This window comes from Callorhinchus milii, unplaced genomic scaffold (assembly GCF_018977255.1).
Source record: "Callorhinchus milii isolate IMCB2004 unplaced genomic scaffold, IMCB_Cmil_1.0 Scaffold5, whole genome shotgun sequence".
NCBI lineage: Eukaryota > Metazoa > Chordata > Chondrichthyes > Chimaeriformes > Callorhinchidae > Callorhinchus > Callorhinchus milii.
This window is the reverse complement of record NW_024704746.1, coordinates 10,671,119-10,696,251: the sequence shown is the minus strand read 5'-3', so window position 1 is coordinate 10,696,251 and position 25,133 is coordinate 10,671,119. Positions and strand designations below refer to the sequence as shown.

General features: G+C 39.7%; 1 protein-coding gene across 1 annotated transcript in view; it reads left to right on the top strand.

The window, feature by feature from the left end:
* Positions 1-126: 126 nt before the first annotated feature.
* The window catches only part of dnm3a (dynamin 3a), a 64,903-nt gene continuing 39,896 nt past the window's right edge, over positions 127-25,133 (top strand). The window contains exons 1-14 of the mRNA XM_042335067.1: positions 127-275; positions 8,038-8,111; positions 8,642-8,791; positions 10,745-10,948; positions 11,161-11,259; positions 13,091-13,251; positions 13,961-14,103; positions 14,493-14,628; positions 15,490-15,557; positions 16,245-16,383; positions 20,671-20,757; positions 21,119-21,189; positions 21,764-21,815; positions 22,567-22,596. Of these exons, the coding sequence (XP_042191001.1) occupies positions 127-275; positions 8,038-8,111; positions 8,642-8,791; positions 10,745-10,948; positions 11,161-11,259; positions 13,091-13,251; positions 13,961-14,103; positions 14,493-14,628; positions 15,490-15,557; positions 16,245-16,383; positions 20,671-20,757; positions 21,119-21,189; positions 21,764-21,815; positions 22,567-22,596 (1,563 nt within the window). The remainder of the gene's footprint in view (positions 276-8,037; positions 8,112-8,641; positions 8,792-10,744; positions 10,949-11,160; positions 11,260-13,090; positions 13,252-13,960; positions 14,104-14,492; positions 14,629-15,489; positions 15,558-16,244; positions 16,384-20,670; positions 20,758-21,118; positions 21,190-21,763; positions 21,816-22,566; positions 22,597-25,133) is intronic.

Sequence of the window (25,133 nt, the reverse complement as noted above, 5' to 3'; positions counted from 1 at the left end):
CACCCGCTGCCTGAGCTAACGGTTTTCAGTGGAGCCCTCCCCCCCCCCACACACCCCACACCCCCACACACACCTCTCTCTCTCTCTCCCTCTCTCCATCCTTCGGCTCTCACGGCGACGGCGGCGATGGAGGCGCTGATTCCGCTGGTGAACCGACTGCAGGACGCCTTCTCCGCCCTGGGGCAGAGCCGCCGCCTGGAGCTGCCGCAGATCGCGGTGGTGGGCGGTCAGAGCGCCGGCAAGAGCTCGGTGTTGGAGAACTTCGTGGGAGGTAAGTGAGGCCCCGTCACCCCCCCCCCCCCCCCCCCACCGTACCACCAACTCCCCCCCACCCACTAACCCCCCAACCCCCCCCACTAACCCCCAAACCCCCCCACCGCTACCACCAACTCCCCCCCCCACCCACTAACCCCCCAACCCCCCCCCCCACTAACCCCAAACCCCCCCACCGTACCACCAACCCCCCCCCCCCCCACTAACCCCCCAAACCCCCCACCGTACCACCAACCCCCCACCCCCCCACTAACCCCCCAACCCCCACCACCATATCACTGACCCCCCCCCCCACTGTATCACTGAACCCCCCCCCCACCGTATCCCTAACCCCCCCCCCCACCGTACCACTAACCCCCCCACCCCCGTATCACTGAACCCCCCACCCACCGTATCACTGACCCCCCCCCACCGTATCACTGACCCCCCCCCACCCACTAACCCCCCCCAACTCCCCCCCACCGTATCACTGACCCCCCCCCACTGTATCACTGAACCCCCCCCCACTGTATCACTGACCCCCCCCCACCGTATCACTCAACCCCCCCCCACTGTACCACTGAACCCCCCCCCACCGTATCCCTAACCCCCCCCACCGTATCACTAACCCCCCCCCACCGTATCACTAACCCCCCCCCACCCGTACCACTGACCCCCCCACCGTATCACTGACCCCCCCCCACCGTATCACTGACCCCCCCCCACCGTATCACTTGCCCCCCCCACCGTATCACTTGCCCCCCCCACTGTATCACTGACCACCCCCCACTGTATCACTGACCCCCCCCCACCGTACCACTGAACCCCCACCCACCCCGAACCTTATCACTAACACCCACCTCAGCCCCCATAACCCTCCCCCTAACCCCTCACCTCACCCCCCCCAACCTTACCACTAACCCCACTTCACCCCACCCCCAACCGTACCACTGTCCATCTAAACCGGGTGGGGCTGGTGGTGGTTTGTCCAGACAGCCCACATGTGTTGTGTTGCTGTCGGCGTGTGCAGAGCTGTAATGTCTGGCAAGTGTTTGTGTGTGTTTATGTACACACACTTTTGTTTCGCCCACAAAACACACAGTCGCTACACTTCACAGTATATTCTGCGAAGCGCTTTGAGACATCTCGAGGACGTGACGAGGCGCTGTATCAAATGCAAGGATTATTAGTAGTAGTCCGCGCGCTTTATCCTGTGCAAATGCAGAGAGGATGTTGTGCATCTATCTCCTCTGTCCCACCTCCAAACTGACAGGTGGCAGGCAGCCCACTGGGAAAAAAACATTGCGTTTGGGTTTCGTCCTCTGCACGAACAAAGCAAGCGCTAGAATATGTCAATACCTGGTACAGAGGTAGCGCCCCCTCCTCTTGAGTTGGCAGGTTGTGTGGGATCAAGCCCCATGTAGGGACTTGAAATCATAACGTCAAAAGATGATACTCCCAATGTGGTGCTGAGGGGATTGGGGGTTGGGTTGTGTGTTGCATAGTCGGAGGTGCCATCCTTCGGATAAGATATGAAACCAAGCTCCCATCGGCCTGTTTAGGTGGACGGTAAATATCCCGTAGCACTAGTCGAAAAGAGAAGGGATAGTTTCACTCTCCCGGCCAACGAATCCCCCAAATAAAATTGGTCACTCACTCCATGGCTGTTTGTGGGACATTGCTGAGCGCAAACTGGTTGTTGCATTTCACCCACAGAATACACAGTCACTCCATTTACAGTTTATCCTGTGAAGCGCTTTGAGACATCTCGATGACATGTTAAGACACTGCATGGGAATAGATGGGGGGGTGTGGGGAAGAAGAATTATATAAACCTAGTGTGAATTGCGTACTATTTGAAAAGTGAAGGGAGTTTTTCTCAGTCCCCTGGCCATTCATTTCATGTCTGCAGGATGCAAGGATCACTCGACCGGGGTCGGAGGAAGTAAGGAAAAATAGCAAGGATGAACTAGTCCGCCATCTTTGTGGGAAGAGAATTATTGTTATTTATGCAGTCGGAAAACAAACTGAAGTGAAACGTATTGAGTGTTTGCTATTTGATTTAAATAAAAGTATTTTGCAAGGATTAATTATTTTGCCCCATTTAAAATAAATAACTTGTATTTATACTTGCAGCTCACTCCATTGCCTGCAAATACATAGTCCAATTAGGAAATTGTTGACCAAAATGATAGTTATGAGAACCATCTTTAATTCCTCTTGTGAAATCTGGATAGTGACATTTGAAACATTAGTGTGATAAAATTGTGAAGTAAATTACTTGAACTTATGACGAGGAGGTGCCGAGGTGCCGAGCTCGGGAAATAGGAATCAAAGGAATTAAAGAGAGAAAAATACTGCAGTGCAGTGCAAAATTAAAGAGCAAAACAAAATGAATGAGATTGAATGTGCTGCATATTTTCTGTTTCAGAATCAAAACATAATATTGCTAAAATGCTAGAGAAGGTTATAATGAAACAATGTCATAATTAGTAACGACTATTATATCATAGGCTTTCTTGTGTTGGATTTGCACTGGCTGCTTATTCAAAAATAAGCACCAAACCATTCACATGCTGTTCTCAATACATTTCTGCAGTTGATATAACCTTTTTTTGTGATTTTGTATAATAAGAATAGTTTCTACCCTTATAGATCAACTGCAGCTTGCTCTACTATTTCTGGACTGTTCAATTCAAGAGAAATTGTTAGCATTGATGTAAATGCCTAAGAAGGCTATCTATAATAGAGTGTGTGTGAGTGAGTGACATTTTTTTTTAGTCAGCCATCCGTTTTACATATGCCATCACCATGCTGAAGAGTACCCAAACCAGACTGAGAATTCCACATATGTGTGCCACCTACACATGGAAGTTTTCCCTGTGTCTGTAATGGCACGTCACCTCGGACAAAGCTCAGCTCCAAGGAGTCGCTGGTTACCCCCCCATCTCCCCCTATCACACATCCGAGGGAAGGGGGAAAGCGAGGAGTTTATTGTATTTCTTAACAGAATATAGTCAGAGAGACATTGGAGAAAAATAAACATTGTATGTTTCAGTTTGAGCTGTATTTATATTACTTCCTCTAAAGAGAATGATACTGTAATTCTAAAGAAAGGGCTGCCCACTCTGTAGTATCCTTCACTTTCAGCTCTACCATGTATTTATGATAGTGATACCAAAGATAAAGATTTTTTAAAAAAAGTTTGGCCCAATGTATTGACTGGGGATTTTTATGCTCCTACATTCTTTCTTATTCTGTGCTTTCAGAAATTGTAAAATATTTCAGTGACCTGATATCTATCTGGTATAAAATTAGCTGCAGTAGCTTGGTTAGAATGATGACGGTATTTAAGTTTTTCTAATGGGAAGGAAGGCTGGAGGATTTGTGTGAGTGGGTTCTTGGAGTAAATAACAGTATAGTGCATTCAATTCAAAAACAGAGAGAGCTGGGAACACTCAGCAGGTCAGGCAGCATCTATGGAGAAAGGAAAGTGAGTCAACACTTCGGGTCCATGACCCTTCGTCAGAACACAAAGGTTCTGACGAAGGGTCGTGGACCCGAAACGTTGACTCACTTTCCTTTCTCCATAGATGCTGCCTGACCTGCTGAGCGTTCCCAGCTCTCTCTGTTTTTGTTTCGGATTTCCAGCATCTGCAGTATTTTGTGTTTAGTTCTTTCAATTGTTTGGTGTCATTTGGAACTTTTAAAATTTGTGCTGAATGTTGAAGTTATAGTTGTAACTGAGCCATCTTATTTATTGTGACATTTTCTATAAAATTACATTTTGCATGCTACAAAACTACAAATGAGTGAAGTCTTACAGTCGGCATGTGGATTTGTAGCATATTTCTTAAAGCTTAAAGCAGAGGCTTCAGGGACTGTGAAACTATCGTCTTTGAAGTTGGATAGTTGAGTATTCAGTGCAGCTGATATGGCTAAAAAACTGAACACTCATCATTTCCATGGCTGCTGCTTCTGTCCTGCTGAAACCTTTTTTGTTTTACATTTTCATCCCTGTTGCTGCCTTCACTGCAGGTAACCAGCTAGAAAAGTTGAAATGTCATTGCACTCTAGACCAAGTAACTGAGATACCTTCAAATAAAACCCTGCTATCTTCTGTTTCCCTGTTTTGGGAAGAATTGCAAAGTACATTGTGGAAGAAGATGTAATTGTCCACACTGTACTTCTGAAACATTGATTGCATGTGGCAGGATAACTTTCGCTCTGCATTGCCTGAATTATTCAAAGATCTCCAGCCTGAATGACTGAAAGCTACAACCCTTAACCATTGTATTTAATATGCTTTTGTCTCCCATTGCTAATAACAGCACTTGTGTTTGTGCTAAATGTATATGCTAAATGCTTAGGTACAAAATGCTTATACACCTGATTTTGTAAAATTCCAATGCCTGTTTTGTACATTTCTCAACCTTTTGCAACTTGTTTACTCTTGTAGAAATATTGACAGTTATTTCTAAATATTGTGCCTGTAATAGTTCTGATTAAAATTTACAGCTTATTTCAAGTACATAGGAAATATTTTTTTTAAATATGAAATGCCAATACTAACATGAATTTAATAAAAAAACTTCACCGATTTGAAAATTATGTGGTGTATTTCTTCATTTTGTCTTTTTATGTTTGGTTTCCACAGCAATTTGTTACCCCAAGCTAAGAGGGTTGGTAGGTGATTTTCTTTATTTTTCTGCTGTTCCTTCTTGGGGAAACTACCCTTCTTCCCACTCATAAGAATTTGCAGTTGGGACTTCCAGATAGCAATCAGTACAGGGAACCCTGTCTGAATTGCTCCTCCCTATCCCAGTTAGCAAAGGCTATTTGTACTATTCCAATTGCAACCTCAATCGAGATCAGGTAACTCATGTAAACCAACATCAAATTAGGGATCTTCTTGGTCTGTGAGGCTCAGGATCATATCAAGTTGTACATTACAAGAAGGAATCATCAGCATGCTATAGAAGCTGTCAAACAAATTCTACATTTATCATGAAGTAGCTAAGCTGCTGGATACAACATATGGCTATGGACAATTCAGTGTTAATAAGAGATCTTTCTTCAGTGTTTTCATTACATTACATTTCATTACATTTGTTTTGGATATTTATGTTAATTTCTGCTTAGATTTGGATGTGAGCAAAGTTATTGCATCTATTTGTAAAAATATTATTTCAGTGACCTATTATATTAAATAAGAATATAAATAATAATATAAATAATAATATAAATAATATATATTATAATGGTATTGCATCTATTTGCAACTCAATCCACGGTTGTTCGTGGGACACTGCTGTGCGCAATTGGCTGCCGCTTTTCACCCACAAAATAGAATAACTACACTTTACAGTATATTCTGTGAAGCACTTTGAGATGTCTCGGAAGAAGTGATAAGGTGCTATATCAAATGCAAGGATTATTACTATATAATAACACAGAAGGCCATCTGCATTGATAAAACAATTCTAAATTCTCGTGATTTTAAGATTGCCCACTGAAAATAGGTAGAAGTAGGAACAAAAGGCTGCAGAATAGAAAGTGAAAGAAATGATGCCTTAACAATGCATGTGTTGTCAGGGGAAGAGATAAACTGAAACGTACATTTGAAAAAAAAAACTCTGATAATGTCTCCTAATATTATTTAACATTTTTAGGTAGAGTTGTCTTAAGTACACTTGTGCTGCATTAAGCCTGTGTGCTCAGTAATAATTACATAGAAAGATTCAGTAGAATGGGTAGCAGTGTTAACACACTGGTTTATAACCTCTGGAACCTGCCTAGATTCAGTCCAAATTGGTAAAAGTCTCTTCCATCTTTTGCCTGCAGCTAGATGAAATGAGTTTGAAATGAATTTAGGGACTCAACTTTATTCCCAGTGAGTATTGCATTAGAGCTTAAAATTAAACTGCACTACATTGCCAGTCACTCAAGGGTGGTGAAAGGATGATTTCTATGAGAAATAGAAAATATCACATTTTGGATCCTTTTCTGAATTTGGGGCACCTTGATGGGGCAGAGTTGTGGCAGCTTTACGCTGTATCCTACCATACCTGATCCAGCAATGCTTGATGTTGATACTGCTTGCTTAGCTATGAAAGTGTCCCTTTATATTAGCATCAACCTTCTTTACGTTGATAAGCCCAACATTCACTTTAAAGAAAGTATTACAGGTTTTCCTTGGAAGTTAATTCAGAAAGATTAAGTCAACTCAACAAAAATAAAAACAAAATCTTTGTTCTGACTTGTTTAATTGTGAAAGGATTGAATAAATCCAGTGATGAATGGGGAATCAACAGTTTAGTGAATCATCTGTTAGGGGGATTTCTATTTTAGCTGGCTTGGAGATTTTGATGATATTTTTGACTGCGTAGTTAACAAGACTACTCAAGTACTGCAGTAGGACATCAAAATAATGCTGATAGTTGGTTTTGCAAATTCTAATTGCTCCAGATCTTCCAGAACCCACTTCTCCCATATTAAGCTCCATGAACACTTCAACCCCATCCTTGCCCTGATCCACTAGCTCCCTATCTCCCCTGCTGATCTACTTTAAGATACTTGTCCTCATCTGAATGTTTTCACAACTTTGCCCGACTCTAACATTGCAATCCTCCGCTCACTGACTCTGCTCTGCCAAATCAGACATCCATGTCGTCGTACCTGCCCCCTCCCCCTCCCCCACCACCTGCTCCACCTCACCACCAGCAGGCGAGCTTTCAACCACTTTGCCCTCACTTTCTGGAACTCTTCTGAAATCCCTTTCTTACGCCCTTCTCTGCTTTCAAAACCCGCCTAAAAAAAATACGTCTTAAGTGTGTTTGGAGGTTTAAGTGGGAACGAAACCTTGGAATGGTACCCTGATCTGATTTTGAGTGGAACTCAGAACTTGTTTCTCTGTCTCTGATCCCAGTTAGTGTGCAAGTCTGAAGTTGAAAGAAGAATAGTGTCTGTGCCTTGCATTATTGATTCCTGGTGATGTAGATGAACATAAGTGTTTTCAGATGCCTAGACTCAAGATAAGGTGCCATATCAAATGCAAGAATTATTATTATTTTATTTCTTCCTCCTTATTTTAGTTAATTACAGCATTTCTCCCTTACTCCACTGCTGAGATCAATGCTATTTCTATTTCAATACAGATGCTTTGGCTTCCACCACTGCGCCCTTGTCATTTTGGTACTTTTCTCCAGTTAACTATTTTATTTAGTGTTCTTTGAAAAGAATTGAAGACGGCCACTTGAGGGCAGCATATATGAGAAAGTCTCCTATGACTGAGCAAAAAAGAGTTTTTAACGGTCAGACATCCTGCATGCTTTTCACTGTTCTTTATGTATTATGTATTTGTATAGGATACCTTTGTTTGAACAATAATCCATTTACATGGGGATTTGGTCACCCCCAAACCCAAAGAAATTAGTGCTTTGATAAAATGTTTTTTTGTTGAAGTCTAAATCACTGTACTGTCGCATGGATAATATATTATATATGATCATTGTCCAAAAGTTGACAACCTCGTAAGAATCAAATTTCTTTCTGATGTTTATCTTTATTGAAAATGCAATGGCACTTTATTTATTAAAGTAACTGTCACTACTTGTGTCTTTATTTTTAGTCTGTTAGATATACTTCAGTAATGTAGCTGAAGCTGTGTTGCCAGTTTGTTATTGATGTTAGAATATTTGAAAGCATATACATTTTGAATCAGGCATGTATTCCTAACTAAAATGAAAACCTACATTTACCTAATTTTCTTTTATTCTATGCCAGAGATTTCCTTCCCCGAGGATCAGGCATTGTTACAAGACGTCCTCTGGTCCTGCAGCTGGTTAATTCCATTACAGGTACTGAATATATGTTTTATGTTGTGGGGATTACAGAGTTTTATTACTGGTGTGGATTTAAAAAGAAATTATAATTTTTATGTTCATTGAGATAAAGCATGCCATTGATGAAATTCAAATACCTTTTCACTTCTTAGAATCAATATTCATATCAGGCAACCCCAGGTTAAACATGATCGTATATCTCACAAAGTCCTTTGAGATGTCTTTACAATGTGATAAGGTGCTATATCAAATGCAAGGATTATTATTTTTAACCAAACATTTTTAAAATAAAAATATTGGACAAAGCAGTTTGTTTGGGACTTTTGTGGGGTTAGAAGCAGAAATAATTTGCATGTTTATAGCGCATTATATGTCGACAGAATTTTGCAATAATTGTCAATTAACCTATTGTGTCATTCCGGGATTACTTTAAATGTGTTTTGACCTTTCTGAAAATTTCTCAACTATAACTTGTGAAATACTTTGCATTTACATGTCCCCAAAATAATCCCTAACTTTATGTAATTGTTGTTAATTTCTCCTAGAGTATGCTGAATTCCTACATTTTAAAGGAAGAAAGTTCACTAACTTTGATGAAGTCCGTCAAGAGATTGAAGTCGAGACAGACCGGGTGACAGGGATAAACAAAGGGATTTCATCAATACCTATTAACTTGAGAATTTATTCACCATCTGGTGAGTGGAAACAAAGTTTTTAAATACTGTTTATTTACAAACTATTGAAAGTATTTTTAAAATAAAAGTTAAGGGTATTTTGGGACTGGATAGTTTTTTTTGTCAGCCACTTGCGAAAACCCATTACAATGATTAGCAGTATTCAAACCAAGCTGAGATTTCCATGCGTCCCACCTGCGCATGGAAATCCCAGAGATTGATTGTTGGTAAGGAATGTGCATTTTCTCCTTGGATGGACGAATTCTGCTTACCCATTTCCGGAAAGTATTAGGCGCAGGTTGGCAAGAGCCAAGCCTTGGGGACCCCAGAGTGCTTGTTGGGGTGCTGCTGCAGTCTAACCAGCTAAAACCGCATAGCTTGCCATTGATATTGATATCCAGCAAGCTTTCCCACTGCCTATCCAGCTAGGACCACCCTACCCGTTGTAGTGCGTTGGTTTTCAGGGTTATCAGGACCTGAGTGGAATGACTCCCTGCCTCCAGTGACTGGTCTGCCCTTCCAGGTACTGCCGATGAGCCAGGCTGGCTGTACTGTCATCAGCAGTGCCCTAGGATAATGTGGACCAGCCTGGCTTAGGAACTGGACTACATCTGTATTGGAACATTTCATTTCAAACAAGTCTAACCAGTAAAGGTAAATAAAACATTAATTATTATAATAAATTATTCCAATTATATTTTCCCTAAATTTTCACTCAAATTTCTCATCACCCTTCCCTTCCCTTGACTCCTTTTTTTCTTCTACTGCGGTGCAGTTTCAAGGCTGCTCTCCAGTTTCCTCCCAACTCAATGTTCACCTACAAAGTACATGGTCACTATATTCTACATTGAATCCTGTGAAGAATTTTGAGATGTCCTTCCAACATGAAAGCCCTGTTATTAAATATTTTATTGAAAGTTTTTTAAAAAAAATTATGTGACTATGAGTGCACACTGGCAGGGTAGCTATTGAACCATGGAGTAACATCAAAGCTGAGGCCGAATCTGCACCCTCTATGAGGTGTCTCTGGATAACAATCAAGGAACATTGCCTTACCAACGGACGTTGAAGCCAATTATTACTCCAATTGTTGCCCTGTCTGAGATCTATTAATTCAGTACAGATTCAAACCTGTAACTTATCATCTGTTTTGCTGTGCTGGATGGCAGTGCTTTTACTCGCAGTACATATTTGACTTCAAGGTTTAGTTGACATTTATGACTTTTAATGTGTTCTGTGAAGTATATGTTCTGAACATTCCTTTTACAGAACTTTATTATTTAATGCTGATAATTATATAGGCTAGCAACAGAGGAAAAAATAGTAAGGAAAATTATAGGGTTAAGTAAACAGATTGAATGTTATAAATAATAAATTCATAATAAATAAATGGTATGCTTTGGTTTGATATTGTGGCTGGTAATATATTAGATCAAATCTGGTAAGTGTATTTTCCACTTCTCTGTTGGAGGCAAACTCATTTTGTCTGTGACAAACATTTACTTATAATATGGATCTGGATTTCAGATCTGTTTTCCAAAGATTAAATATTTTGGGTAATGTGAAAAATAATACAACAAATAAAAGAACATGTTACTTTTAAAAAAAATTAGAATCTAGTTAGTGCAGTTTTCCATAGGGACACCTTTTATTTGGTTTTGCTTTCGATGGAATTGATTATTAATTTTATTTACATGCCATGCAAATAAGCTTTCACTATTTCGTCTTTGTTCTCAAAACCTCAAACATGGAAAAAGTCTGAAGAGCTTTTATCTAATTCTGTAGTTATGATTAATAATAATTTAAGTATGTTTGTTTTATGGTAAGAATGTTAGAAATTGTCACTTTTGTTCATTGTATTTTAATCTTCCCCACTTCATACATAATTGAAGAATGGTTTGCATTTAAAACAAAGTTTTTTTCTCAGAATTCACATTGCTAGCTTGTTCTTCTGTTTCATTTGCATGTTTACAGTGTTAAACTTGACACTGATTGACCTGCCCGGTATCACTAAAGTGCCAGTAGGAGACCAGCCAACAGACATTGAATACCAGATCAGAGACATGATCTTGCAGTTCATCACTCGAGAAAATTGCCTAATTTTAGCAGTAACTCCAGCAAATACTGACTTGGCCAATTCTGATGCACTTAAGCTAGCCAAAGAGGTTGATCCTCCAGGTAAGGCATTTTTATTCCATTGCACTATCCCTTTTTATTAAACTGAAATTGCTAGAAGCCTGAGTGAATTTGTAAGCAGAATAACTATAATCCCATCTGATCCTATCCAGCAGTCTTCCTTGGCTTTAGTAACACATTCCCCAAACAAAACTGACAGACCAGAGAATGTAGTTTAATTTGTTCTCCTTTATTTCTTTTCATAATGCGATCAGGTATGCGAACCATTGGTGTGATAACCAAGCTTGATCTAATGGACGATGGTACAGATGCCAAGAATGTTCTGGAGAACAAGCTCCTGCCACTTCGTAGAGGTATCGTATTGCACAAATTCACTGTCATCTTTACCAAGAAATACACAATCGTTGCACTTTACAATACATCTTGTGAAGCGTGTTGAGGTGTTTCGACAAAATGATAAGAGGATGTATATAATTCAAGGATTATTATTAACCATACATCTATGTGAGCCAGTATTGTGGGATGTTTAATCAAAATTTCTGGGACATTACTGTATGCAAATTGGCTGCTGTATTCACCTACAATTACAGAGGGGCAACATTTTACAATAAATCCTATGAAATGATTTGAAATGGCCTTTCAACGTGAAATACATTATATTAAATGGAAGGATTATTGTTATTATCGACTATGCAAACTCACTGCTTGTCGGCCTTCCCAACTCCTCCCTCCACAGGCTGCAGATCATCTAGAACTCTGCAGTCCATGTCCTCTCCCGCACTAGGCTACGTGACCCTATCACCCCCATCCTTGCCAAACTCCACTGGCTTCCCATTGCACAGAGGATACAGTTCAAGATTCTGGTCCTCACCTTCAAAGCCCTCCACGGTCTTGCTCCCCCCTACCTCTCCGACCTCCTATCCCCCTACTACCCTGTTCATTCCCTCTGCTCAGTGGGCTCCGGCCTGCTTCACGTTCCCCCGCATTGCTCGCCCCACTATCGGCGGGAGGGCCTTCTGCCACTCTGCACCGACCCTCTGGAACTCCATCCCGCAGTCCCTCCATCTCACCCCCTCCCTCACCACCTTCAAAACCCAGCGCAAGACCCTCCTCTTTGACCGTGCTTTTGATTATCAAATCAGTGAAAATAATTTAACGCAAGAAGTCTAAACCAAACGCAGTTCCATTAACTATGCAATGATCATCATGATTTCAATGACGTTTTTTTACATCTAGTAAAATGACAGCAATTATTTTTAATGAAAGGATAATTTTTTCATAATAAAATTAATCCTTATATTATAAGAGGATGTCTCAAATATTTCACAGGGCATACCGTAAAGTGTACACTGCCTGTATTTTGTATATTTTAAAATGGGCTTTAAATATAGTTGCTGCATTTATTTCAGGGTATTTGTTTAATGTTTGCTTCAAACACTGGCATTTCATATAACAAACAGTATATAATTGAGGAGAAAGCCTGGGAAAAGAATCTCAAGAAAACATATTTTCCCACATTGTTTGTTCTTTTAAAATAAACAGTATCTACAGTTGTCAAACAGAACGTAATGATTATGCATTTTCTTTGAGGCATATGAAATAAATGAGATAATCCGATCTCCACTCTCGTGCAGGAGATGGGTCTTATTTACTATATAGGACAGCAAGATACATTTAATCGAAAAATATCGTTTTGGAAACTATTTTTTTTTGTCTACTTCCAGCGGGAGTACTTTGAGGAACAAAATATTCCGTGCAGATTTTATTTTCCATTTAATGTACAGGAACATCTGTATACGCGGTAGATCTTCAGAAGAACAAATTGCTTATAACCGAGATAGTTTTGCCAGGACTATTAACAAAGTTAAGAACAGATTGGAACATCGTGAAAGTGTACATTTTAGCATCACTAGTGCAATAGTGGCAAACCACGAAGTGTATACAAACACTATACCCTTGAGAACGAGACTGTGAGGGAGGGAGATTCTTGTCTGTCAAAGGCCTGGGAGCCCACTATGTCAGCACTGATATAAAAAGGAAAAAATAATGCTGTATCTATAACTCAGGTATTTGTTTTGCGTGAATGTGGATTTCACTTAGTTAAGAGCTATACTTCTCAAATAACATTACAGATATTTTGTGAAAAAGTAAATGTGTGTACGTTTATGGTTTTCCTGCTGCTAGGATATGTTGGTGTGGTCAACAGAAGTCAGAAGGATATTGACAGCAGAAAGGACATTAAAATGGCACTTTCAGAAGAAAGAAAATTTTTTCTTTCTCATCCTGCATACAGACACATGGCAGATCGCATGGGAACACGCCACTTGCAAAAGGAACTTAACCAGGTTAGAGGAAGCTCTTTTTAACATTTAAGTTTTGTGTGGAAGTATCAGAGAGATGCACATTTTTTCTTACTTAAGCAGATTTATTTTTAATGAGGGATATTGTAAATTTGTACATAACTAATATTTTGCACAGAATTAAATTTACCATAAAGAGCTCACCCAAGTGGAGATTCTGACAGCAGGGTGGGAGTTTCCTTACCATCACACCCCTTAGTTCCCTTCTGCGGAGTTCTGAACATGCATCTGAGGTGTGATTTCTTATGCACTGATATCACCATACATGTGACATCATGCGTTGAACACTTTGATGTCATTTCCCCATCACCCTACCATGAACTGGCATAAAGAAGTAACAGGCGACAAGGCAGGTGAGATTGCTAGCAGTGAAAATAGGTCATTATAGCCTATAAAGCAATTTGTATCTGGCCAGTCTGCCTAGATTTAATCCCATGTGCCAAGAGGAAAAACTAGTGTACATAATCCACGGTCCCCCTTGCCCTGCATACTTTTGTAGCCACAAAATTGCATAACAAATCTTAATATTTTTCAACCTGAATTTGATCAGCAAAAATGCTAACCCAAGACACAATATATGAGCAGCAGGTGAAATGGGTGTTCATTTTCATTAACGTCTAAAATTTTACATTTTTTTTGCATTGATCAAACAATGGAAAGATTGTACAATTCACTGTGGGTTATTTTTCTGTAGCAACTGACTAACCATATTCGGGAGATGCTACCACCACTGCGAAGCAAACTTCAGAGCGAGATGCTAGCTTTAGAAAAAGAGGTGGAGGAATATAAGGACTACCGACCTGATGATCCTGCCACAAAAAGCAAGGCACTCTTGCTGTATGTTGAGTATTATGGAAGTTATTATGAAGCTTCTTTGCTGAAGCGCAGATTGCATTCTGCATTCTGCAAGTTCCCTATTGAAGCTATGCCTCAGGGTTCCCGCGACTGATCAATACTAAAAAATGTTCATGCGTGTAAATCAGATGAGTTAGAGATAGCATTATCCTCATATCAACACTTATTAAGTTTGCATGTGAAGAATGCTTCTTGAGTGAGATAGATACCAGCTCGCTATGAACAACAATGGAACCAAACCCAAATATGAGCCAGCACCTCAAAGAAGAGGAGAGGAAAAACAGGGATAAAGGAACAAATGAAACAAATAATAGGCTCATTCTTAGTAAGTGCATGCAGTATTACTGAATTATTTTCCCTTCTTTGATTAGAATGGTAAAGCAGTTTTCTGTGGACTTTGACAAGAGAATTGAAGGATCTGGTGATCAAGTGGAAACACTGGAATTGTCAGGAGGTGCAAGAATAAATCGGGTTTTCCATGAACGGTTTCCTTTTGAACTAGTAAAGGTATTACACTTACCATACCTCAAGAGTCTTTATCTGTAGGTTTGCTGTATTTGAAATCAATAAACCAATGAGAACTTTTCCCAGCATTCTAAACTAGTCATTATCTAAAGTGAAAGGATTTGCTAAACAAAAGAAAATAACCATGATTAATGACAATAAGTAATTTACTGTATTTAATGGCCTGTGGTATGTTCCTTGCCCATTCAATGGCAACCAAGCCTTCTGTAACTATCCTGCTGCTCTCTGAATTCCCTCTCTAAATCCCTCAACCCCACTCTTTTTGCTCCGTACCTAGCACCATCTCTGTAATAGAAGTTGTTGTTCTCTCTGTCACTCTCTCTTATCTGTCTCTTAATTCCTTTCTCTCAAACTGCCTTTCTCTCTCAACCTTAGTTTCTGATTTTCTATCTCTCTCTGACTTTCTGTCTCTTTATGTCTAACTCTTTCTCACTGTACAGCAGTGTACACTGCACTGTGTGCATATGAACATGCATGCAAAGTTACTGGATCTATGATTTCATCCCATACGATGGGGAAATTGTGATTCTAGTAACTTTGCACAGGCATTTTATATTATTGAAGTGATGGAGCTATTGAACAACAGCTCTAGTGCTGCCTAGTGGCATTCACTGCTTTGTTACAATGAATACCGGAAGGGATATAATAATTGTTTTCATAATAATAAAAGAAACATAGATTGGGCTCAGGAAGCTGTTTTTTCCACGAATGTAATGAATATGTGCATTTTGAAAGCTTTAAAGGACTGTAATAGTTATACAGATGGATAAAGTGACATGGATAAAGTGTCACTTTTCGATGTACATTACCCACATATGGACTACGTAAAACCGTTTTTTTAAGATGGAATTTGATGAAAAAGAGCTGAGAAGGGAAATAAGCTTCGCTATCAAGAATATCCACGGTATCAGGCAAGTTGGTTTCGTTAGAAAATTCTGCCTATTTAATGGGGGAAATTTGTGTTTTAACCAATAGTGGGAATAAAAGAAAATTATCCATGCATTTTTATTTTTATACAGTTTAAAATTGCCTTGTGTGGACTGTGTATCATTGCTTATTTTAAGTGTTTAAAACATCAGTTTGAGAAGTTTTTAGTCAAACATGTGAATGTTTTACACTTTATGCTATGGTAATCTCTTTTTTTCAAATAGAAATATCTACTAAAATAATAATTTAACAATACCGGTGATGGAAAAACATTTTGAGTGGATTCCATTCTTTTTTGCAATTTTTACAAATCAAAAGTTCTGGATGAAGTCTAAGAACCCTATATGAACACAAACATACATGATCAAATAGCTTTCACTGCATAAGTTTGGCTTGATAAGAACAGAAGTACATTTTCTGAATTACTTTAAATTAAGGAATTAATAAAAAAATGCAAGGATTATTTAATTGGACTTTTTACGTTTCCATACAGCTTGGGAGATTGGATCACAAGATAATAATCCTTATGATTGGATTGATTGTCAGGAAGGTGAAGATTTTAATATGTGATTATCTTTTACAATGCATCTCTCCCCGCCCCCCCCCCCCCCCCCACCCCACACACACATACACACCACAACAAAATAATGTTTCTCTCTTTCTTTCAACAGACCAGGTTTGTTTACACCTGATATGGCTTTTGAAGCTATCGTGAAGAAGCATATTGTGAAATTGAAGGAGCCTTGCATAAAGTGTGTAGATCTGGTTATGCAAGAGTTAATAAATACAGTTAGACAATGTAGCATAAAGGTAAAGAACTGCATCAATGTTTGTTTCTTATTTCTATTATTTTGTTAACACATGTAAGTACATAGCATATTTTGTTTATACTTAACCTTGATAACATTCAGTGAAATAAAAGTTCATATCAGTGTCAGATCACAGAATAATAATGCATCAAAGTGAGCCATAGTTGTCTGTTGACAGGGAACTTCTCCACTGATTTGAAACAAACATCAAAATTCTTAAACTCTTAGTAGATACATTATATTTACCTATGCTGAAATATGTTGCATGAATAATAAATTGCATGAACTTAAACCACAATCCACATTGAACAGTATGAAGAAAAAAGCTTTACTTAGAGTAAATGAGGTTTTGAAAACATGAAAAACATTGATTACATTGGGAAATAAAAACAAGACAAACTAGATGAATTATTTTGAATACTGCTGCATGCAAGAAGCTTGCATGAGGATGTGGCCACTTATGGACTCTTTGGTACTACTTTTACTGCATGCAAGAATGAAGCTAAATTCCACACCCTATCAGTAACGTCCACAAGGACGCTGCCCTTTTTAAGAAGCTCTCAAACAACAACAAAATTACATTTGTATAGCACCTTTCACGACAGGAGGACGTCCCAAGGCACTGGACAGTCAGTATTTCGGACCCGAGCTAGGGGTCGGGATCAGGGAGGGCAAGGATGGAAGGAGGCGATCGAAGGCATGGTCAAAGAGGAGGGTGTGGAGATGGGTCTTGAAAGAGGCAAGAGAGGGGGCGAGGCGGAGGGACTGGGATGGGGTTCCACAGGGTGGGGGCACAGTGGCTGAATGCTCGCCTGCAATGCTAGGGTGGATGAGATGGGTTCGTGAAGCAAGCCGGAGCCCGCTGAGCGGAGGGAGCGCGCAGGTTGGTAGGGGTTAGGAGGTCGCAGAGATAGGGGGAGTGAGGTCATGGAAGGCTTTGAAGGTGAGGACTAGGATATTGAACTTATCCTCTGTCTGATGGGAAGCCAGTGGAGTTGGGCGAGGATGGGGGTGATAGGGTCACCGATGGACCGTTAAGTTGGATTTGAGTTGGGTGCATTCAGCGGCACGCACCTGTGCCTTAAGAGAGTGGTGGTGGCTGGTGTACCAGGGTGAGTTTTGTGAGTAGGAGATAGTTTGAGAAGTGAGGGGAGCAAGAGTATCAAGAGTAGTGGAGAGGAAATTGTGGAGGAGAGTGACTGAGGAGGATAGGTCACTGCAGAGGAAGCCCAGAGGGGGAGGAGTTCAGATGATTCCGAGGCATCCGAGAGAGAGGGGGGGCAGATGGGGGTGGGTTTCGATGGCCGCTGGGAGAGGGGTTGAGGAGTTGAAGGAGATGAAGTGATGACTTTGTCCGTGATAGTGAGGTGGAGACGGTGAGGCACCGAGTGATCGCCAGGTCGAGAGGGTGACATCGGACGTGGGAGGCAGAGTGGATGTAGAGGGAGAGGTTGAGGGAGGAGAGGAGGGAGGAGAAATCAGCAGAGGTAGAGCAGAAGGGGGTGAAGTGAAGGTTGAAGTCGCTTAGGATGAGAAGGCATTCGGGGGAGAGGGAAGATAACGGTGGAGATGTCAGAGAGGAAGGTCCAGGAGAGCTTGGGGGGGCTGGGGGGGGGGGGGGTTGTGCGATAGGTAACGAGAATTTTGAGGGAAAGGTTGGAGGGTTGTTAAGGGTAAGGTGCTCAAAGGAGGGAAGCTTCCAGAGAGTAAAGGGATAGGCCGAATGGGGACCGGGAAATGAGAGCCACACTGTCACCATGGTGGATAGGTCATGGGGATGATGGAAGGTGTAGCTGGGTGCTGTGGCCTCTGTCAGGGGGAAAGTGTCGCCTGGAGTGACCCAGGTTTCAGGGCGGGCAGGAATGTTGATGTTTTCATCGCCAGTAAGTTCTTGGATGATGAGTGTTTTATTGGACCTCCCTCATTATTAATCCTGTTCAAACTTTATTTGTGATAGTGCCACATATGCTTCAGAAACGCCCAAGAAGAGTAAATAGCATAGTCAGCAAGGCATTAAAGAATATTTATTGCAGCTGCAACTGTTGAGCAACATGCTGTTTTTGAAAGCCACTTTGTGCGATGACTCATTTCCTAGCTGTGAATTGCTGCCAAGGCAGAGGTCTGCATTCTTGGTCTGCACCATCTTGTGGTGAATCGCTAAATTGCTTATAAAGATAGCTTGGTAGACATTTAAATCATAACTGAACATCCATTGGCAGCTTCCAACTTATACAAAACATTTTACTTAGATGTGGAAATATAGTTTATCAAATAATATTTCTTATTTCTATATATAAAAAGAAGATTATTCTATAACCTATCTTTATTATTTTGGATACTGATACGCTTTCAAGGGAAGTTTTACTTCTTATTCTAAGTGTCATTATATTATTTAAATCCTGAATATGGAAACTGGATAACTGGAAGAAAAAAATAGTTTTATCGGACCAGAACTTTGGGGTTATACTTTTTAAGATTGGGGAATTGCACTTTGAGGTAGTACTTACATTTTTTTTTACCTTAATTTATAGCTATCAGTTCTATCAATAACCACTAAATAATACCAGGGAAAGCAAGAGCAAACAGAATGAATTGCATCCCAGGAATTTATAAGGCCCATTTAAAAGTTCTGCCTGAAACTTCAGTGTTGCTTTAACGTGTAATTCATTGTATTCTCTTTGCAATCTGTTTAGCAGCATGAGATTGTCCTGGTTTATAACTTTGACAATACTGTATGTCATTTTTGTTTATTGGAATGCCACGCTTTATAAGATTTACTGTTTGGTTCTCTAGCCTTTTTAGCTGAATCCAGGTCACCTTTGACCCATTGTTCATCTGAACTTAGAATAACCTTTGTTAGCAATTATAGTTTCTGATTAAGATGGATTTATCTTAATTTTACCTAGGCTGCTAAAATAGTTACCTGGCCAAATATTCAATATAGACTATACGGGCAGTAGCTTCTGTATTCCTGCATCTTGCATCAAATAATAATGTCAAATATACTGGGCTGACAGTATCACCGTCCATGGTTGCACACTCCACCTTGCTAAGCCAGTCTGGAACCTTGGGGTCTTGTTTGACCCTCAACTATCCTTTCTAACCCATATTCGCGCCACGACCCGCTCTGCCTTCCCCCACCTCCGTAACGTCGCCCAGCTCCGACACTGTCTCACACCGCAGGCCGCCGAAACCCTTATATACACCTTCATTACATCGAGGCTCGAATACACAAACTCATTGCTTGTCGGCCTCCCCAACTCCTCCCTCCACAGGCTGCAGATCATCCAGAACTCTGCAGCCCGTGTCCTCTCCCACACTAGGCTCTGCGACCCTCTCACCCCCATCCTTGCCCAACTCCACTGGCTGCCCATCACACAGAGGATACAGTTCAAGATCCTGGTCCTCACCTTCAAAGCCCTCCATGGTCTTGCTCCCCCTACCTCTCCGACCCCCTACCATCCTGCTTGCTTAGCGGACTCTGGCCTGCTTCACGTCCCCCGCTTTGCTCGCCCCACTATTGGCGGCCGAGCTGTCCGCCACTCTGCCCCCACCCTCTAGAACTCCATCCCGCAGTCCCTCCATCTCACCCCCTCCCTTACCACCTTCAAGACCCACCTCAAGACCCTCCTCTTCAACCGTGCTTTCGATCTCCCTGCTTCCCCCCATGCCTCCTCCTCCCCCACCCCGACCCTCAGCTCGGGTCCATAACTCTGTCTGTCCAGCTCCTTGGGACGTCCTTCCGATGTGAAAGGCACTATACAAATGTAATTTTGTTGTTGTTGTATGGGCAGGAGCTTCTGTATTCCTACATCTTGTATCAAATAATAATGTCAAACATTACTACAGTATATAACGACATATAGAAATAATGTCCAAACCTGCAATTAAGGAGAGAATATTATCTCAGTATAATGGGTGAAGATAGCAATTAGAATCTAGACTGAAGTATTGTAACATTTGAAAGTTAAACAAAACATTGTGAGCTGAAATCCAGTAGATGTGTCATGAATTGAATCATGTACAAATCACATGTACTTTCCAATCAGTGCTTTGAGTTGCATTGTTTTTATTTAGCACTATGTTAAATATTTGTCTCATTGCTGAAACATGTCAAATATCAAGCTGTTGACATTTTAAACTTCATTCCATTCCATAGTGGATTCCCTGTTAAAAGCAGGATACAAAATGAATCAAATTTAATTTGGTGCTATGAACCACAATAGATTTAACCTGATGATGGTCTATTCATGCTGATTTGAAGTAAACCAGAGCTCTGCCTTCACAGCTGGGTAGATATCCAAGACTGCGAGAGGAGACAGAAAAGATTGTTTCCTGCCACGTACGAGAAAGAGAAGGAAAGACAAAGAACCAGGTTAACATACATCATTGTTACTTGCTCTCAACTCCATTGTTTAATATAATGCAATATGTAGAGAAGTTTTGCACAATTTACATCCCAGCTTTATATTGTAGCAAAAAACTGTCCTTGTAGCCCTATTGTTTTGTTAATTTCTTGATATTCCATGCAAATATTGTTCCATTTAACCAGGTCACCTCCCAAGAGCTCCAAAGCATTGAGATGCACTCATTAGAAGTTGTGGAAGAGTTGGCTATCTTTTGTCGAAATCGTCTGCTAGAGAAATGAACAACTTATAAAGCAACCAAATTTGAGAAATCTTTGTGGAAGGAGGAGTTGGGTTAAAAAGCTTAACAATTTGGTTTTGCCTTTTTAGGTGTTATTGCTGATTGATATCCAGCTGTCTTATATCAACACCAACCATGAAGACTTCATTGGGTTTACAAAGTATGTAACCAGATACATTCTAGAAGTAGTTTTTAGTTCTTTGTGAATCAAGTAGATTAAGCTTTCATGGCTTATTCAATAATTGTACAGTTCACCAGATTAACACAGTGGTCTTGAAATGGTATTGCAAATCACTAAAGTTTGTATTCATACCTCTTGTAACTTACTCTAACCAAATTTATCATTGTGGACCTTTACCAAATACTTTGAGAAATGTGGTGCAGGATATGGGTGGGATTCTAAATAGTTACTGCAGAATTGTATTTTTTACACTTATTGCTGTTTTTTGATTTAAGCACATGGCATGTTTAGATATTTATTGTTGGATTGAGATACATAATCAAAACAAAGCAATTGTTTGTTACCAAGGCATTACAAAAATAAGTTGTTCCTGCTCTATATTTTACTAACAAATTGTGTGTTTCATTTTAGGAACAAAATATGTATAATTAATACAGTAAAACATTCATTTCCGTTCTTTTTTATCAATGGTTGCTTTATAATGTTTGAAAAATAATTGTATTAAAATTCATTTGTTTCATATTATGTAATATCTTGTCTTTTTGTAATCCAGTGCTCAGCAAAGAAGTAATCAGCTTTCCAAGAAGAGCTCTGTTGAGAATCAGGTAAAAGTTCCTATACTTAGAAATAGAAGAATGTGTTCATTCTTAAAAAAAAGGAATAATCTTTACTTCAATTTACATTGCCTTCTTTACAATATTTCAACATGTAAATGTTTTTGGCGAGTTCTTTACCATTACATGATTTACATATTTGTGGAAGATTTGCTTCTGAATATTATTTCAATCTATTGCTTAATTTGTTTTGCTGGAACTGACTTTGCGCATTTTTTTTCTTTTACATCTTTGGGGTCACCTATGCTACTTTGTCTTTCTCACACTCTTTCTTTAATACATCTTTCCCCCATCCCTTTGCTCTCCATCACAACTAATTTCACCTTTATTTACCTTTTTTTGTTACCTCTTGAAAGAAGAATTTTTGGTGAGTATGTAGACTGGGTTCTCTTTGTGTAATGTAGTCAATAATAAGGACATGTGTACACCTCCTATACAATTGGCTGGGAGTGGGGAGGGAAGAAGAACCGACAGGTAGGGCAATATCTGTTTCATACTATTCCCTTTATTTTACTCTTGTACCAACTTATTTTTGGGTTGGTGGTTTTTACAGTAAATGTAATGGTAGTTCCTACATCCATCTTTAACTGTACAGCCTCTAAACAACTATGCAGTAGTTTGTGCACCCTAACATTTGAGGGGATAGTCACCAAAATAATTCTTAGTGTTTAATTATGTGTCTTATTGTCCACAATTTTACCAATGCATTTCTTTGTTGCAATCTTTTGTTTTGCTCTTTCAGGGCTCCCATCTCCCACTGTTGAGACAAATTGTACGAGCTAAGGTTTTTTGTAAGATGTACTATTGCTTTTCTACTGAGTTCTGTAGCTTTCACACCTGTCTATCAATAACCAGTTAATGCGCAGAACTTCACTTTGCTACTAATCCTTTGGACCTTTATTTTCCCCCTTTAATATACAACAAAAAAACAAAAGGGTTGTCAATGATACTAATTGCTTTAATGCACACGTGTGAATTTGTATTTGTATGTTGATGAAACTTTAGAACTAGAAACTGAAATAGATAGCAGTAGTACAAGCATTTGAGCCTCCACATTTCTAAAACCACCTTACAAACTGGCAAGATCATTATCCAAGTCTCTTTGATGAGGTATTCAGGCTTTTAATGACTCTTAACGTTATAACAATCTCCTATTGGTTTTATGAATATGTGACCACTTGCAGAGCTTTGAATCTTATAAAGTTCAGTGATTAAGATTAAAGGTTAAGTTGCTCTTGATTCTTAATAACGGTATCCTTTTCACATCTGTTTTAATCTTTGACATTCCGAACCTAAATTCTCCAAGTATTTGCCAGATTCTTAATGCAATATTCTAGTTATCTGCAAGGTAGTTATCTCTTGCTTAATTTGCACTAAGAATAGCCAATTTTTTAAAAAAAGAAAGCTCCTAACTCATCAACAACAACAAGATTCCATTTATAGAGCACCTTTCATGTCGGGAGGACGTCCCAAAGCGCTGATGTCAATTGATAAGACATAGATAAACTCATGTCAATTGATAAGACATATATAATGAAGACATTCTAAACTTGCACATTTGTGGTGAGCTTTTTGTTAATATATCTGCTAATCATTTTTAAGCCTCTGCAATTTGTAAGCAACTAGTCGGATTTACCTTCAAATTGTTTTGAATAGGAAATTTCACTTCAGCTGGTGATCTCAGCTTTGTTTTCTATAATTTTTTTTAAAATGGCGGTGAAGTATTTAGTCTGCCAGCCTGCTTTGTTTCATAGCTTCAATGGAATTCGGTGATACGTGTTTCAAACGTGGGAAATAGTTTTATGACTGTATTCTGCAACCAGATCCCTAGTATTTCGGCATCTATAAATTTAAAAATGCATAAAATAATGTATACTTAACTTCATTTTAACACATTTGGAACCACTTTATATACCTATATCTTGTGACTTGCAACAGATCTCAGCCTTATGATTTTGTAGTATGTGTGAAACTGTGCCGTGGTTAATGGTGCAAATTTAATTTGCAGTGTGGCTTCTGGTAAATTCCCATTATAAATTAACATAATAACCATGTTTTGGGATTAAAAACTGAACTGAAATTAATACATTTATAATTTGTGCATTTAGGCAATATGACATTAAAACAACAATTTGCATGTATATAGGGATTTAAACATTGGGAAGAAGAATGCTTTAGAAGTGGGAGCCAGAGCTGGGGGATAGGGAGTGAAGCTGGATAGGGGTGACGGGCCCACGGAGCCTAATGCAGGAGAGAATACTGACTACAAAATTCTGAATGATTAACAAATATCTATTTTTTGAACAAATTAAGTCTCCATGAGTATGGATTTCTCCATCACTGTAAGCAGTTTTATGACTAAGACTGGAAATCAAATTAAATTTGGGTAAATTAAAATTTGTTGATTCAAATAGAGACTTGTACATCAAATGTCAAAGTTAAAATTATAACCAGAAAACCACTTCATTGGTAATAGTCTAACCCTAAACTAAATGAAGGCCACTATTTTTTTCCTGGCAACAACTAGCGCTTGAGTGTTTTGAACTTGTCTGAGCTAATCTGCTAGAATTTCCTTTTGCTTTGTGCACATAGAGCTTGCATTGCAAAATAATTTGTAGTTGCCAAGTTATTATCCAAACTTCACAGAAATAGATGACATTCATCTGGCATAACAAGTTCAGATGCCAGATGCGTCTATCCATTTCAATGAGGTTTGTGCTTAAGTGCTTTCTAGCTGATCATCTGCACGTTCTGCACTTCATACAAATGTCACCACTGCGCTGTGTATATTGCACTAGTTTGTTAAATGAAAAGAAATACCTTTTAATCTGAAGAATCATCTCAGTATTTTGCCATTTTGATTTATTTTGTTTAATTTCCTGTTTTGTTTTGAAGGAAACAGACATTTAGCGGAAAATTTGTGTGCTTGTACTCCTCGGGTAATCCGACAATTCTGGTTTGAGGTGAATAGATTGCTAGTGAGTGTGAGCTGAAGCAGAGCAGGGCAGACACGTAAACAATGCAGATGTCTGAACAGTAGAAAGTTGCCATTAAAGCCGGTCTTCAGACTGGCCTACTTTGACCGTATTAGTGAGGCACATTCATTAGTTAGTTTGGGATATTGCTGACCCAGTGGAAAATACACTGTGAAAATGTGACCTGAATAGTGAGCTTCCCTCATTACCAAGGTGTTGACAAATGAGATTCTAGTGTAATTTCTGTATACTGCAGCAAAGCTCAGTCACGGCGTAGGATACAGTGGCATTGTATATTCAGAGCGATAAATTGACAAACACAAATACTGGAATC